The 17,188-nt window shown below is 36.3% G+C and overlaps 1 protein-coding gene and 1 long non-coding RNA gene across 2 annotated transcripts in view; one reads left to right on the forward strand and one right to left on the reverse strand.

Moving 5' to 3' along the window:
- The window catches only part of LOC135441250 (venom serine protease-like), a gene marked incomplete at its 3' end in the record, with an annotated part of 62,283 nt that extends 45,424 nt beyond the window's left edge, over positions 1–16,859 (reverse strand). The window contains exon 1 of the mRNA XM_064700790.1: positions 15,741–16,859. Within this exon, the coding sequence (XP_064556860.1) occupies positions 15,741–15,993 (253 nt within the window). The remainder of the gene's footprint in view (positions 1–15,740) is intronic.
- Positions 8,022–15,161, forward strand: LOC135441244 (uncharacterized). Its single transcript, XR_010438439.1, has 7 exons — positions 8,022–8,362; positions 8,427–8,617; positions 13,905–14,099; positions 14,171–14,229; positions 14,307–14,461; positions 14,541–14,589; positions 14,765–15,161. It is a non-coding gene; the product is annotated as an uncharacterized LOC135441244 (long non-coding RNA).
- Positions 16,860–17,188: the final 329 nt, after the last annotated feature.

Below are 17,188 nucleotides of genomic sequence, written 5' to 3' on the forward strand. Positions count from 1 at the left end.
AACCGCCAAACCGCTGACAAACGGTCATCGCCCACATAAGATCCACACAGCATTGTAACACTTTGTTGCATAGCTGAACTAGCACTTTGACAGGATGTTGGTTGCGACAGTTTCCTATATACATGATGCTAGCATATAAGCAAACGATTATATATATTTAGCATAGCTTAAGCTTGAGAAAAAAAGATACAGTCACTTCATTTTGGGACATGCAAGAGAAACGTTTGCAGTGATCATTAAACTCGTACTTTATTCAAACAATCAAATAACTGTACCATTAAATTATACTGCCAATATCAGGTAACTGGCGCAGCCGCTCATAAAACATATCTACAATCTCAAGGATAACCCCTAGGACCAAGTCCCAAGGACCAAGGATGAATATCATATTAAGTCTAATTTTGTAGGTAGCTGAGATCACATTATGGACCACTCTGTGAAAGCGTTGTGAAAGTTGTTGTACAATGATAAAAACTAAGCAAGATAATACTATTTTTAACAAAAAAAGAGGAAAAAGATAATAAATAAATAAATTAATATAAAACACATATTCACAGATTTATATATATGTAACAACAGTTACGAAATATCCACAAGTTTAAAGGAACAAATAATAATGTGCAAAAATACACAAAAGAAGAAAACGTTTCGACTAATGTAGTGTCAGGCCATACGCCCACACATTGCTCTAAGCGAGTATCAAACTAAACAACTAGTTCGATGCGGTCTTGTGGCCTTAGCAACTCTTTACGTTCGAACAGCAATGGTGGCAAACAGTTGGTGCATATCCAACCGCATGGCTTAGTGACAACCGCGAGTTGCATCAAGCGCTCGACGCAGATCAGTTCATTGTTGTTCGAATAGATCACTGAAGCGTATGGTAAAACTCATATCGGCGTCCGACGGTTATATCAGTAAAATTGTTCGAACATGTACGTTGACCAGCCACAGCATTCGACGATACAACATAGTACAGTGGGCAGAAAAGCCAATGTTGATAACAGTTCAATGCTAGTCTGAACGCAGCATTGACTGAGCTTCACTCAGTGAGAGAGAGTCACTCAGTGAGAGAGAATCATTCACGCATAGGAACCAGAGTACGCTCAGAACTCTCCCCACGTGGAGACTCCACCTCAACACCTCCGATATAAAAATATGCAAATGACTTTTTATGTAAAGTCCGTTATATGCAGCCGAAATCTTCTAATGAAGTTCTCTTATATTACACAAAAATCATACTGATTTTCCGCCACCGGAAATATTATTTATCTGACGCCTCCCCCACAAACAGCTAACAAGGCAAAGATCATTCACACAAGCCAATAAACAAGGCAAATATAATTTATATTCATACAAGCCAATAAAGGCAGCCAACAAATTTAAAGAAATATAATAAATATCAAATAAATATAAAAGAAATATTTTTATTTAATAATAATAAAATAATGACAAGCGCGAGTTGCATCAAACGCTGGACGCGGATCAGTTCATTGTTGAATAGGTCACTAAAGCAAGTCGATCAAACGTATCGACACGCAACTCGAACTGGTTCGAATAGGTCACTGAAGCGTACGATAAAACTCATAGCCATGTCATACGATTCACGCTGCTAATACTACTATGGCAAATTAAATTAAACTAATTTCCCAACAAATACAATAAATAATTAAAACAAAAAAATAAACACGTACATATATGCACCTTTTCCTTCCATTTTGATATCCAAACTACCAATTTTACAATGCTATTTAATCTTGTACAACAACCGAAACATAACTTATTAATATTTGTACAAAAAAAATATGTAAGAAAACAATAGAGTCACAACCAATTACAGATACTAAAACACACATACAACAATCAAGGAAGAGAAGTCTACACTGCCACAATCCACTCCAATAAACCCTAAATACTCAGCGATTTCATTAAAAATGTAGAAGAAATCCTCCTTCTTATTAGAGGAACTGGCAAGATCCCATACGGACAAATTATCCTAAGGGAAATTAGGTAGAAGATTGAAGGCAAGCCTGATGATGCGGCTCACACATCTGCAGCCGGCCTTAATTGGGATAAGATCAAGGATGCATTAATTCTGCAGTGTGCCGACAAGCGAGACGAACAAACTTTCATGTTATTAAAAAAATGTACCTTTATTTGCAAGAGAATAGGAAAAATCCAGAAACCAGGAAGGCAGATTACTAAAAACCGAGTTGTCAATCTGACGGACAGCACAGCCCTCATAAACTCAACGTTTCAACTTTAATATGCACATAGAAAATAACACAACTTCAGAACTTCACATTTTGGACGAAACTTCCAAAAACATAGTTAAGCTACCCGTTAGCATAGCTAACGACGCATTTTGATGCGAAACAATAAAAATTTCCGAAGATGTCCTCATATCTGGAGGACTGTACCAAGCCAAAAACTATTTTAGTTTTATAGACGTAATCAATTACTGACAAGACATACAGAAATTGTGCCTCGACGCAGAATTACAAGTCAATAAATACATTGAGATAAATGCCATATCCGAAATAAATGATAACAAACAAAAGGACAGTATCTATATCCTTACCCAACTACGGACAGACCATCTAAACGCTGAAGAGTTTACAGCGTTAAAAAAACATTGCATAAAGTTTCCGAAACTTTTTTATCGAGAGGGAGATAACCTTACCTTTACTAACTTAGTCAAACATAGAATACAAACTACAGATGAAGCTCCATTGCATACAAAACCATTCCGATAGAGTCTTGTAGAAAGACCAGAGATTCAAAGACAAATCACTAAAATTTTATAACAAGACATAAATAGACACAGTCGTTTACCATGGAGCGTACCAATTTTTCTCGTGTCAAAGAAACCCGACGCTTCAAATAATAAATAATGGAGGTTAGTGATCGATTACAGAAAACTAAACAAAAATAACTTTAAAGATAAATATCCTCGACAGGTTAGGTAGAGACAAATACTTAATACTTAAGATTAAGCAAGTAGATACCACCAAGCTGAGATGGATCCAAAAGATATTAGCAAAAAGCCTTTTCGGCCTTCTGGCTCCCCAACGCCCCAGCCACCTTCCAAAGAGTGATGGACAACATCTTAGCAGACCTTAACGGCAATTGTTGTCTAATCTATCTTGACAATATTATAGTCTTTTCATCATCACTCCAAGAACATGTCAACGACCTAAAGTTAGTATTCCAACATAAAAAATCTGAATTTTTCAGAAAGGAATTCGATTACCTAGGTCACGTAGCTAATTGGCATTAAAGCATTCCCTATGCCAAAAACCAGAAGACAAATCAAATCCTTCCTAGGATTGATCGGTTATTATAGGAAGTTCCTAAAAGATTTCGCAGCAATCACTAAACCCTTTATACAACAATTGAAAGCAAAGCCACAGTCAAAATAGATGAGGAATATAATAAGGAATTTGAAACTTGCAAAACTCTGCTATGAGCCGACCCGATCCTTCAATATCCTGATTGCAACAAGCCCATTATACTTACTACGGACCATTGAACTTCAAGGAGCCAAATTCAAAATTGGGTCGGTGGAAACTACAGTTAGTCAAGTATGAGTACGAGATAGTCTACCAGAAAGGGGTTAAACAGAACTAAATGACTTAAGACAAGTACAATTTTCAGGAGAAATTATAAGCAGTCTGAAAGTTAAAGTAGACCAACTAACAATCACAATAAGTGCATTATTATCCAAAAAAGGTTAAAAAGAGGTTTAATAAACTGTCTTGGTAGTATAATAAAAGTAGAAACAGGAAGTATGGACGCAAAAGACCCCCAATATATTACTGATAAATTTAATGTTAAAGAAAACGAAAACCAAATATCAGAAAATGTTAACAGACAATTAATATTTAACAAAGAAACTATCCTAAGATTTGAAAATATTACTCAACACATCATTTTATTATTAGCAAGTAAGAGGTTCTACTCGGGATCTCCCGACTAGGGGATACACTGAACCCTCTTATTCCAACATCAAAGATTTGAAAATATTACTCAACACATCATTTTATTATTAGGAAGTAAGAGGTTCTACTCGGGATCCCCCGACTAGGGGATACACTGAACCCTCTTATTCCAACACCAAATGCTTTAGTAGTAAGGCTAAATTGAAAACAAAAAGTTTCAACTAACCGCACTACTTGTCGCCGATTCTACTTAACAAAATAGCAGCACAGAAATCAATACGATCGCAATGGAATTGCTGTTGATAGAATTCAAAGAAGACGTGCATGAATGTGTGTGTGTGTAGATGCATACAGAAATTCTTGCAATTGGCGCTTGCTGCGTGTTTTGTAACCGATATTGATGAAATTTTCAGCAGCAGATCGAATTGTACTAAAAAATATTCGCGTATTCTTAAAATGACAATTGTTTTTAAATTGTCTTATATTGGGGGCCAGCATAAATTGGTTTATTAACTTGATTTAAAGCTATGAGGTAGTAGCGGGGAGGTGGTGATAGCTTTAAAATGAAAGATACTTGATATATATATATATACTATTCTAGAAGCTACATGTCAAGTTTGTGACTCTAGCTCTTATTATTTACCGAAATTGCTCAAAAAATATAGGATTTCGATGTCGATTTTTATCGATTACGTGAAAAAGGGGAATGTTATCGATTGTCGGATACAAACTCGATCTGCGCGTCTCTAGAAGGACCTACTGCTAAAATTTCTCTAGCTCTTATAGGTTCTAAGATCCTTGCGTTCATACATACGGACAGACGGATAGACAGAGGGACATGGTTAGATCGACTCGGCTATGATGCTGATCAAGAATATATATACTTTATGGGGTCGGAGGTGCTTCCTTCTGCCTTTTACATACATTTGCACGAATACATTATACCCTTTCTCCCCAATTTTAATGGGTTCAGGGTATAAAAACTATATAAACAATATGTATATACAAAACACTAAATGTAGAACACAACGAAATACATCTACTCGAGTACATTACTAGAATAAATTGCTATATAGATGTACTGTACAATCATATAGTAGAGAGTATTCTGTTAACTAAACTAAATATAATTCCTGAATTTATAGTATCTGAAAAAGAAATTAGATTTATAAATGAATTCATATCCAACCAAAATGTAATATTAGAATCCGACATCACACATCAACGATTATAACATAACATTCCATGTAAAAATTCCCATATTCAACACACAAATGTATAACATTGTTCCTCTGCCGCTACATCAAACCAAATTCCTAATAAAAATAACCCTACTATATTATGTACGACCAATATGGTCAAAATTTGTACTTTGAGAATTAATGTCCCAAAATCGAAAACACACTTGCACAAACCAACTTAGTCAACAACCACTGTCTCAAAGGCATACTCTACGACCAAACAGCAACATGCAACATCAAGAATATCGGACATCAAGAAGTCATCAATGAAGTGGAACAACGACACATCTTTATTTTTAACACCATGAATACCAACGTCACATCTTCATGCCAGAGACCCTTCACAATCAATAGGTCAGCCATATTAACATTCGACAACTGCACGGTCAAAATCAACGGCTTATCATACGACGACACAGTAAGGGAATTCAAACAAAGAGCGCAACTGTTCATAAAATCGTTTAAACAAATGAACATAAACAACACGTTCGAAGACATAAATCTACACAAAGTGCACATACAGTCCTTATCAAGCCGAATAGACCTTATTGTCATGAAGACGACAGCGAAAAGCTCCCGACTAGGGTATACCCTGAACCCTCTTCTACCAACACCGAATTCAGATGGCGCTACAAATTCGTTTGCTTTAGAAGTAATACAAATAAATTTTAAAACTAAAAAAAAATAGTTCCCTTAATAGGTCTCGAACTCGTAACAGGCCACACTAATTGCAAACGCCTCTACTGAACAGCCACGTCAGGAATAGGGTCTTAACGAGAAAAAAACGGACTAAAATAGCAGCACAGAAAACCAGACAATCGCAGTTGCCATGCTGTTGATAGAATAAAATAAAATCATATAATTTTTTCATTGCTCCTCCGCACAATTTTAAAAGACAATTTGTGATAAATTAACAAAGGGCACACTGTTGCCAGATGAAAGGCCAACAAGTGCAGAGTATGCAGTGATTCTCATAACACTCTGTTGCATAGATACTCTGCCGTTTCTAACACTCGAGCGTTAGAGTGCGCACAGGATCAATCATCGACTTCACATGCTATGCATAAGAATGTTTCTGATAGTGTAATCCTAGCAACCGTTGTCGTTAGCGTCAAAGCGAGAAGTGTCGAGTTCTTTTCGGCTAGCTTTACTCGATTCTGGTTCACAAATTAATTTTGTAACAGAGGAGCTAGCACAACGATTGCAGCTGCGTAGAGAAGAGGCTAGCATCAGCTTACTTGGGATTGCTTAACTCCTTCGAGGTTGCTAAGCGTCATTTTTTGTCGCTTGAAAGACGCTTGTCTCGAGATCCCGAGCTTAAGCGTATGTACCTGGAATTCATGGAAGAATACTTCATTCCGCATCAGTGTGCTTTAAGACCACAAAAAACATCGACAAAGTTACGCGTTGTTTTCGGCGTGTCGATGATTTACTGACTAGTCCTGCATGCGTAGAGAACCGTCAGACAATTAAGTCTGAAGTGTCGCAAAAACTTCAAAGCGCTGGTTTCGAAATAACCAAATGGTTTTCAAATTCTCCTGAGTTCTCCGCAACGAGCGCAGCCAAGCCGATAATGATCTCAGAGTCTAATACAATGAAAAACCCTTGGCGTGATGTACTGGCCGAATGAAGATGCTTTTCAATTCAAGCTAAACGATTCATTCATGGGTCTTAGAGCGACAAAGCGGAACATTCTCTCGGTGACATCGCGGCTATATGACCCGCTTGGCCTGTTAAGCCCTCTGATAATCAAGGAGAAAATCCTACTCCAAGAGCTCTGGCTTCAGAAGTTAGACTGGGATGAATCTATCCCTCCGAGTTTGGATAACTCGTGGCAGCATCTGAAATCTACTTTGATCCAGTTGCAAAGAATAAAGATTCCACGATATGTGTTTACAGAGCCAACTTCACCGATCGAGATACATGGTTTCACCGTCGCCTCAATATGAGTGTTTGGCACATGTGTCGTGTTTCTTTGTTGACATCCAAATCTAAAGTAGCCCTCAAAATGAATACCCGACTTGAGTTGAGCGCGGATCACCTTCTCGCAGATCATCGAATAAAAAATCTCATAAAATTACCGATTGAATGAACGGTTCTTTGTTCTGATTCTGAAATCACGCTTCATTGGATTCAGTCAACATTTGTGTCGAATCAACTGGCTGAAACCCGAGAATGGACAGGGAAATGTACAATTTGAGAGTATCCGAGAAAATAGTTGAATTCATCCAACGAGTTTAATTTAAAGATGACACAGGTAGGGTTCGAAAACGCACGCGCGTGGGTCATAGCCTGCAGCGTGTCAATCCATTCATACATCAGTATAATGGGTCTTGGTGTTCCTATTCGTTGTTGCGAGTTTTTATAATAAATAATTTATCTATAGTAGAATAGAATGGATTGCATTCACATATTTTTACATTGTCTATCTGGCAGCAGATCACATTAATGTTAAACATCATGTTAAGCTAATGCTTGTCATCAGTATTCGAAGAAAAAGTCAGTCTGTTACAAGCATGAGACGTATAGAGAAAAGTTATAGAATAAAAGCGGAACGATACTATCAGACATATATTGAACTTATGTTTTTTTGCTTCAAATCTTATGTATCACAATTTCACGCCCGGGAAAAATCTACTTATCCCTTGTGCCTCATATTAAATTTAATTATGTAAGAATTGGAATAATTAGAATTTAAATTCGAACAAATCCGCTGTTAATCTAAGTTATCGATAAGTATGCATATGTAACTCTCTTAAATGTAATTGATATATCGATACAAATTAAAGGATTGTATCGATATTTCAATAAGCATGCAATCTCTTTTTGAAAGATTGTCGAACCTTTCGGCTGCGTCCAATAATAATAAACCTACTTTCGCGTTTTATAAATCGGGTATGGGGTCTGCCCGACCAAAGTTTTATGAAATGCGTAGACATACTTCGCAAATGAAAAAGTGAATTAATTGCTTTATTTGGCAGCCAGAACGAGCAGTTTAATCAATATGCTAACATATGACAACTTAGTGCAGCTCTAAAAGCGATTGTGGAAAGTGACTCCAATGTGAACAGCTCAAAATAAGTACACACTAGAACTGTCGAAAACGCACCAACTTCAGGAATGGTGCGCCAAGGGTATATGATGCTAGTGAAGCAGCGCTAGTGATTTTTTTTGACCCGCATGGTAAGCAACGCCATACATTACTCATGTGGCACCGTTAACTTATTACGAGCAAAACTGCTTAAAGTTTTTAAGCACAAGTTGACGGCGTGGGATGTTGGAAAGCGGTTGGAGGCTCGCAAAATCGCTAAGAACGAAAGTGCTGTACTCATCGCTAAGAACGAAAGTAGCTGTACTCCGCCGAAGAGACCAGATGGGGCATGCTTCAATTGCTAGAGTCTGAGTCATCAATTTGATCAACCTTATAAAGTCTGTTTGGTGAGCGAAGATGCATTAGTGTTTTCAGTTTATTTAATACAAGAAGTCCTGTAAGTTTCATTCATAAATCTTTAATACCAAAATCTGTTATGATAAGAAAAAAAGTAAGAAATTACCATGGATTAGAAAGACGACCAATCCCAGTACCCTATATCCCAGTTTTGTTACATATCGTAGTCGATAATTTACTACCTTTACCAGTTCTTTTGCGACGATATGCCCTCAAAATCATCGAAATGCAATTAGAACAATAGAAAAACATTAATGCAAACTATCATACAACACTAAGTTCAAATAAGGAAACTCACCAATATCTCTACTACTAGTAAAGTAAGTCCATCCAATAATTAAAATAAGTATATCACAAATCAGCGAGTTAAGCAAAAGTATTCTTCCTAAACAATTAACTAGTCATGGCTGATCAAATTAGTAAATAATATTGGAATCAAGGAGATGTGTTTAGTCAGTTTTGGGCAAGTATTGAAGTCGAAGAATATGATCTCATTAATGTGGGATTAAAATTTGGCAGGTCGGGTGCAGAAAATGGCAAAGAGGAATCTTTAGAAAATAAGTGTTATTTCTGAGTTATAGTCCTCAAAATCGGGTATTATCAGATTGGTGTAGAAAAGAATTCTATCCCATACACTTCTTTTGTGGCACCTCAAAGCCAGTATGAGTATTAAGGAATGCCTTTTGGATTGAAAAATGGTTCAGCCATATTTCAAAGTTTTATTTCCAACTTACTTAGAGATAAAAGTATTGTAGTTTATATGGCCGACACATTATGAAGAAGTTTCTGTTTTTAAAACAAGATATTGACTTTTTAAGGTACAAGGTCAATCGCCGCGGAATAGTGCCAAGTGATTATTACATTAAATCTATAAAAATTACCCAGTTCCCCAAAATGTAAGTGCGTTGCATTCATGCCTTGGATTCTTTTCATATTTTAGACATTTCATGTTTAAATTTGCCAAAATAGCAAAACCATTGGTAAAACTTTTAAAAGAAGGTGGTCCGTTTCCCCTCAATAAAAAGCAGCTAGAGACATTTAAAGCTCTAAAGAAAGCTCAAGCGAATCCTCCCGTGTTAGCTATTTTCAGCCCAAATAGAGAAACAGAACTACATACAGATGCAAGTTAGTACGGGTATGGAGCAGTGGTAATGCAAAGACAAGACGATGGAAAGATGCACCCTTTATTCAGGTAAAACAACGGAGAGAAAATCTGGCTATCATAGTTTTGAATTGGAGACGTCAGCCATAATCTACGCATTGCGGCATTTTAGAGCATATTTAAAGCATAGTGCACTAGTACAAACCCTAACCAGAAAAACCAGTAGCTGGAAAATAGCACTTCGGTCCCTAGAATTAGAAAATTACGACTTCTCTATTATGCACAGACCTGGGTCTAGTATGGCGCATGTGGCCGCACTAAGTAGACAAACCCAAATGATGGACAACCAAGGAGCATGTAACATTAAGGTTAGAGACAATCGTTGTACTAGACTTAGAGAAATAATAGAGATATAAGTAGTGCAATCCGTATAGATAGTTTAGAGACCAAAAGTAGTGATTTGAGTCAAAATCATAGACGAAATATTAAAAAGGTGGTGGGGGAGTACTATATGCTAACAACGGAAACCCTGAAGAGAAGGATGAACCGGTAGAGGATGATGCATCTGAAACATTGGAAGCGTTTACATTTAAAGAGGAACATTAATTGAAATCACTGACTGTGGTCGGGGTAGTGGATGCATCTCCGGATGACATTGATTTAATTTTACAAACTGAGCAAATGATCAGGAAACAATAAGGATTCGGAGACTGCTAGAAGAAGGAATTAAAACAGACTTTTAATTGCAAGATGGAATCGTGTACAAAAGAAATAATGAGAATGACTATACGCTCCAACGGGTATGGAGGAGCACCTGATAAGGGGGTCTCATGAAAAAGTAGGACACTTCAAAAAATGAATTTAACCCACTCGAGGTGATATCGTCGGGGCAGCTGAATCGAGATTGGCGATAGCTTTTATAGAAACTTTTATGCTTTCTACTTGCACATGTTCCTGAATACCTCCTGTGTTTCCTAGCCGAAATTGATAAAACTTGAAGAAGTTGTACTATAGAATGGTCAAATATTCGCATAAAGTCAATCTCATTACAATATTTGCGTGATGGGGAAGGTGGTGGTGCCCTTAAAATGAAACATACTTGATTTGTTTATACAATTCTTGGAACTACTTGTGAAATTTGGTGACTGTGGCTCCAAATACCTATTTTGATATCGACTTTTATCGATTGCTTACTCTTACTGCGCAGGCATAGGATGATTTACTTTCCAGATTGAATTGCTTAAGCTCTTATAGTTTCTGAGATCAACGGGTTCATACATACAAGCAGAAAGATGGACATGACTAAACAAATGTCATGTATTTTCTCCCTATTCAAGCGTAATCTTCATCGTCAGTTGAGAAAATAATTTTATTCTTGGTTTCTATAAAATTTTGGAGTATATCTCTTCTTGTTATATATCTCTATATATAAAACAGTTTGTCCTGACTGTAGTTACCTTATGTGGTAAGGTGCACATTAAGACGGGGTTTTAGGAAATTCCACCCACAAGTGTGTAAAAAAAAAAGTTTTGTGCATTTTTTTTGTTTACCGTCCGAAAGGTCTATAATTTAATTTCAAAGATATTTGTTCAAATGCATTTAAGGGGTGTCTCACACTTTTTAAAAAATTCATTCCTCATTGGTGCAAATTGGGGACAGATTTTGTGGGCTGTTTCGGGCTTAAACAAATTTCTTTATGAAAATTCATTTGAGACGTGTTTCATATTTTTAACAGAATCCAAGCTTCTTCGGTTGAAAATGAGGTTGAAAGACATTTGTACGATTTGCATCAAACTTAATTTCAAAGAAGTTAAGAATACGTTTTCAAGCGATTTTGTAAATTCCATTCGAGATTGTGGTAAATTGGCTGAAAATCGTTGCATGAAAGTTTTTTCGTTTATCTTCCGTTCGGCTTCAAAATTATTTTAAAGACATTTGTGAAAATCCATTTGAGAAGTCTTTAACACTTTTCGTAAAATCCCCCTCTTGCAGGTGATCGTCCGATCAGCGCAAACTTATTTGTTATTCTTTTTTGTGTACTTTACGCATATATTCATTGGAGTTAAAGATAAGTAGTACGAGCATAATTCAATTCTCCACGGGCGGAAACTAGGAGAAAAGTTATATCTAACATATTTAGCACAAAACTTGCCTCAGTCAATGCCGGGTAATATCCGCTAGTTATATTATGTGTTTTTAATTTTTTCTGCTGTAATCTTATATTGAGTTCCTTTATTCATAATTGTAAATACGATTTACTGGCCTTTTAGTTGTCTGGGAGTGTTTACTTGAATCTTCTGCTGCTAAAGTTGTATCAGCCTGACTATTGGTGTCCGACCGACCATACAAATGAGGACCACCGATAGCTAAAAGCTCATTTTCTATTAATAAAAAATTATTTTCATGTACATTGAGTGTTTGACAAAACATTAAGTTTGTTTTCTTGTCCATGTGCTGCGCCTAATACATTATTGCTAGTTTTTTTTATAAATTTTCTATAGTATCCCGCCAAACCCAAGAATGATTTTATTTCTTTTGGACTTTTCGGATTGGATAACATTGAATTACTCCTATCCTCTGTGGTTCAGGAAATCAAGTTTTTTACTGGTAATCATATTAGTCGATTATAACTTTTGTCGTATTGACTGTGTCACAAAGCAAACTTGGTTTTATTCAAATTACAAAAAAAAAAAAAAACAATAAGCATACAAAACTCAGACTGCGATTTTTAAAATTCATTCAAATTCAAATCGGAGTCACATATTAAATAGGAAATATTTATTTCTTGCGACTATTGTTGCCGCTAGCTTTGCCTTAATCTCTAAATTGTTCACATTTCATTCTTTTATCTCTTGTTAGCGTTGGTCCCAACGTGACTTTACCTCGATGGGTCCTTGCGCTGAGAAAATAAATATGCTTACTATACAATTAATTATTTTACCTTATATGCTGGGGAGCGGCTCTAGTAATAGCAATAAAAGCGGTGAAAATAGAGTGATTTTCGGTGAAAATAAAAGAGCTATATTGAGAGAGCTCGAATGCCGCAAAGATCAGAGCAGTAAGAAGAAAGGCAAATGTATGTAACAGGCAGAAGAAAACTTTTCCGACCCCATAAAGTATATATATTCTTGATCAGCATCACTAGCTGAGTCGATCTAGCCATGTCCGTCTGTCTGTCCGTCCGTCCGTATGTATGAACGCACGGATCTCGGAACCAATAAGAGCTAGAGACTGCTCCTAGGGCCCGGGCAGTACGAGTTTGTTTCCGATATTCGATAACTTGCCCCGTTTCCAAATAACCCATCAAACTCGATATCAAAATCCTGTTTTTTAAGCAAGTCTCGTAAGTTATAAGAGCTAGAGTCACCAAACTTGACATATATTATATTTTCTAGAATATTATATATATATATATCAAGTTGCTTTCATTTGAATAGCAATAAATTAAGTAAATATGTAATTTTTCTTTCCCACCAATTTAAGTCACAATTTTGAGAATATACAAATATTGTACATCGCAATAAGATCTACCGTTGAAAATGTTTTCAAGATCGTGTAAGCAACACAGTAGTAATTAGAGAAAACGTATTTTGGCTGGCTAGCATGCGCAAATTGTAAGAATATCTGTATACATGTACACACACACATTCATGTGATTGTTATATAATCTGTGCTGCTATTTTAAATATTCTTTTTTTATAAGTAATAAATTGTTGGTATGGCTGTTCAGAAGAGGCGGTTGCAGGTAGTGCAGTCGGTACGGGTTCGAGTCCGATTAGGACGAATTTTTTTTTTTTAATTTTATTACTGCTTAAGCAATCGTGCTCGTATCGCGAGCTGCATTTGGTGTTTGTAGAAGGGGGTTCAGGGTATCCCCTAGTCGGGCACTCCCGATAAGAGCCTTTTACTTGTTTTTTATGTCGAATTAAATACCCCACGAACAACAATAATGTTAAATTGACAGAATTTTGCTTGGGGCTTGCTACCAACGAAATTTAATATAATTAGAATTAAATTGGTTTAATAATATTCTTTTAATACATTTGCATTTATTTTTTATTTTTGACACAGCCTCTTACTAGTAAAAACTATAATTTTACAGAGTTTACTCAGATTTTAAAGAAATTACACATTAAATTTTTCCACTATGCTTAACGTTTCTGACATAAACTTAGCTTACATTCTGATGCTAAATGCAAATTACCACCTCCTTAAATAAATTGTCTGAACGGTTTAATCTGATTAACAAAAGCGTCAGAAAAATATACATATGTACATATGGCCTGCATCAGCCCGTGTCGGCTGTTATGCACCCTCTGTTGAGACTTATCATCAATTGAGACTTAGCCGGACATTTCTCTCTTAAGTAGGTGCGTATACTTGGTTGCATTCCTTATAATTATTAACAATTAATGTTTCTTGTTTCTTTCTATTTTACAAGGTATCTCCATTCAGTTATTTATTCTATGCAAGCTGATATTGTCTTCAATTCGTCAACAGGTGCGTATTATTGTTTTGCTTTGCCTTATTATATTCACAATTGTGTATTAATTTTTAAAATTTCATTTATCTTACAGAATGCATTTTCATTTAACAACATTAAATGGAACAGGCGACGAAACACTGCAAAGTTATTGACAGTCGCCGCAAAAAATAAAAACAAGAAAGCAATTATGAGGCAATCGTTGCACAGATTTAGGAAAAGTGTACCCACGAAAATACTTATAACCGGGTATGTTACGATAGACAGTCGTGCAACAGGTAGCTGATATATATATTAATCGCTTAATTCTACCTTTCCCTACCTAAAGAGCTCTCTGGGGGTGGTAAGGGGCGATAGAAAGGGGTATTTCAAGTTAGGTATGTATGTGAGTATTGTTCGCGCAAGTGTTGAATTTTAAACTTTTATATTTTATAGGCGCATACGCATCACCTTTGGAGTTTTCCCTCATTGTTCGCACTCTAAAGTTAAGCTATAATTTACAAGCAAAAAAAACTAAATTTAACAACTACAAAAAAATCTGCTCTTTTTCAGGTACACAATCAGGAGTCTACGTGTGACTCTGCTAATGCTCGGGGCGACGGATAACACAGAACGGTCTCGCCTGTGGCCGATTCTTCACTACTGGAGCGTGGTAGTTGGTGGCTCGTCTCGCCGTCTTTATGGTTACGCCAAGGCTTGGCTGACGTGCGCCGCTGCTAATGCTGACATGCACCGCTGATATGGCTGACGTGCGCCGCTGAGCCAAATCCTGGCCTTTGGGGTGACTGGCCACTCTGGTCCGAGAACTGGTCCTTCGTTGTCGGAACCGTTTATTTTGTCAATAGCCTTATGATTTTTTATTTGTTCGTCTCGTGTCGCACGTAAGTTTTAACTTTTCTCTAATTTTGCATATTTTGACACAATGTTTAAATTTTGATTTTTTTAATAAACGGCAAAAAAAATAATTTATTGTTTAATTTTAAAGTGTGGAAAAGTTTTCCAGAAAATTTTATTTTTAGGGGGCCGACATGTACAAATATAACTTTAAAAGCTCGCTTCGAGTTGGCACGCCCGTCGTTGACCGCTGATCAGCAGGGTGTTCGACCTGCTGTACATTTGGGCAGCAACATCGGTGCCGAATTTCGGCTCACGCATACATTTACGCGGCGGGCACTTTTCCACACTTTAAAATTAAACAAAGAGCGAATCGGGCGGCCAGTGCCCGGCTTCACCTCCGATTCTCTGACCCTATGACAAAAAGATATCGGCGTGGCCGATAATATCGCACGCAACCAACTAAGCAAACAATCGATGCTGCCGATAACGTCAAATGCAACAAAATTTAATTAAATATATTGACAATCTACATCTTACATACATTACATAACACGTGTAATACTAATGCGCAAACTTATTGCGATCCTCTAAGCTAATTTATAAAAATTTTCGAATTTAACTAGAAAGTGAAATTTGTAACTAATAGCATCTTAAGATCAAATTCATCACAAATGCACTAATATTAACTTACCGCAATCGCATTTGGTAAGATTAGTGCTTTCATTATTTTCCGCATCATCCTCTGTGTCAAACCCGAAGGCACTTGAAACTCCGGAGCTTATTCGAAAAATTGTATCAAAAAGAAATTTGCTAGTTCTTTGAGAATGAACACTGTGAAATGAGAAATTTCTTGAAGACAAATTAGGTTTCATTAACTGTTCGAAACAGGTGACACTTTTATTGATAGTCACCATTAGAATTACTATGCAACATAATATATTCATTTTTATAATTAAGTAAACATATTCAAATTATATATTTTATTTATTACATAAATATTTAATTTATATGATATTTTCAAAAGTAAATATTGCCACTCGTAACCTCTTCGTCATAACGTAGAGTACAAACCGACTAAAATAATAATTAGGACCAGGGATTTAGTTTAGCTTTTTAAATTGGCTGCTCAATTTAATGCATTAAGGAAGCAGAAGTTTTTTGTTTAGTTATCTTCTGTTATTAAGGCACAAGGTAAGTGTGGGATATTCATGGAAATCGAAATTATGAAATTTTTTCGTTAGTTATCCGATCGGCATCTAACTCAAATATATACATATATGTATGTATGTCAGTGTCCGTCCGTATATCTGTATGAACGATAGCATCGATCTCCCTTAGAAGCCTAATTCTACTATCAACATTTATTACATTTTTTGTGAACGTGAAGTATGTTGCCTGTAAATGTTCCCATAAGAAACCACTTTTTCCACATTTGCAAAATATGTTGGTATTCGCCCCGTGTGAGTCGTGCTTTTTGCGATGATTTATCGATGTTATTGGAAATATGGAATTATCATTCCCACCAACAGCTGATATAATAAAAAAAGAAAGCTGTAACTTTAAATTAAAATTTTTAATTTATTTTTTAATTCCACAGTTTTTAACATTTTAAGACGGCCAAATCTCCAAGAGTCCATTCAATGGAGCCTCTACTTCGAGGCCGTATTTTTTGACGGTTGGGAGGAACATTTTTCGGCGCTTAGATAAATAAAATCAAACAGATCAGCTGTTTATTTAAAGAAGCCGTAATATTGCCATTCATATATTACCGACAACTGACAGTTGCTAATGGAATTGCAGAATTTGAATTTTGTGAATGTAACAAATGTTAAGCGTAGTGGAATCAGAGCTAGACACTACAAATTTCATCGTGGGTCCCCCTTAAGCCCTTATTTCAAATCATTGATGACTTCCCCGTTTCTACGATATCGAGAAATCATATGAAAATTTGTTTGTTTCTAGCATATCTTAGAGCTTTCTGGAGATATAGGCAGCACACTTTGTATGTGGGCTCTTGTACTATATACGCGAGTACGAAATAATTCACTTTTTGGATACCTGAGCTGAGCAGCAAGCGGAGCGGTACATGAGTGTGTGTGTTTTAAAAATCGTTGCTCAAAATCATTTTAGCAGTGCATC

The sequence above is a fragment of the Drosophila montana genome, unplaced genomic scaffold, assembly GCF_035044405.1.
Source record: "Drosophila montana isolate Dmon_TW-CO22-7 unplaced genomic scaffold, ASM3504440v1 contig_1208_1, whole genome shotgun sequence".
NCBI lineage: Eukaryota > Metazoa > Arthropoda > Insecta > Diptera > Drosophilidae > Drosophila > Drosophila montana.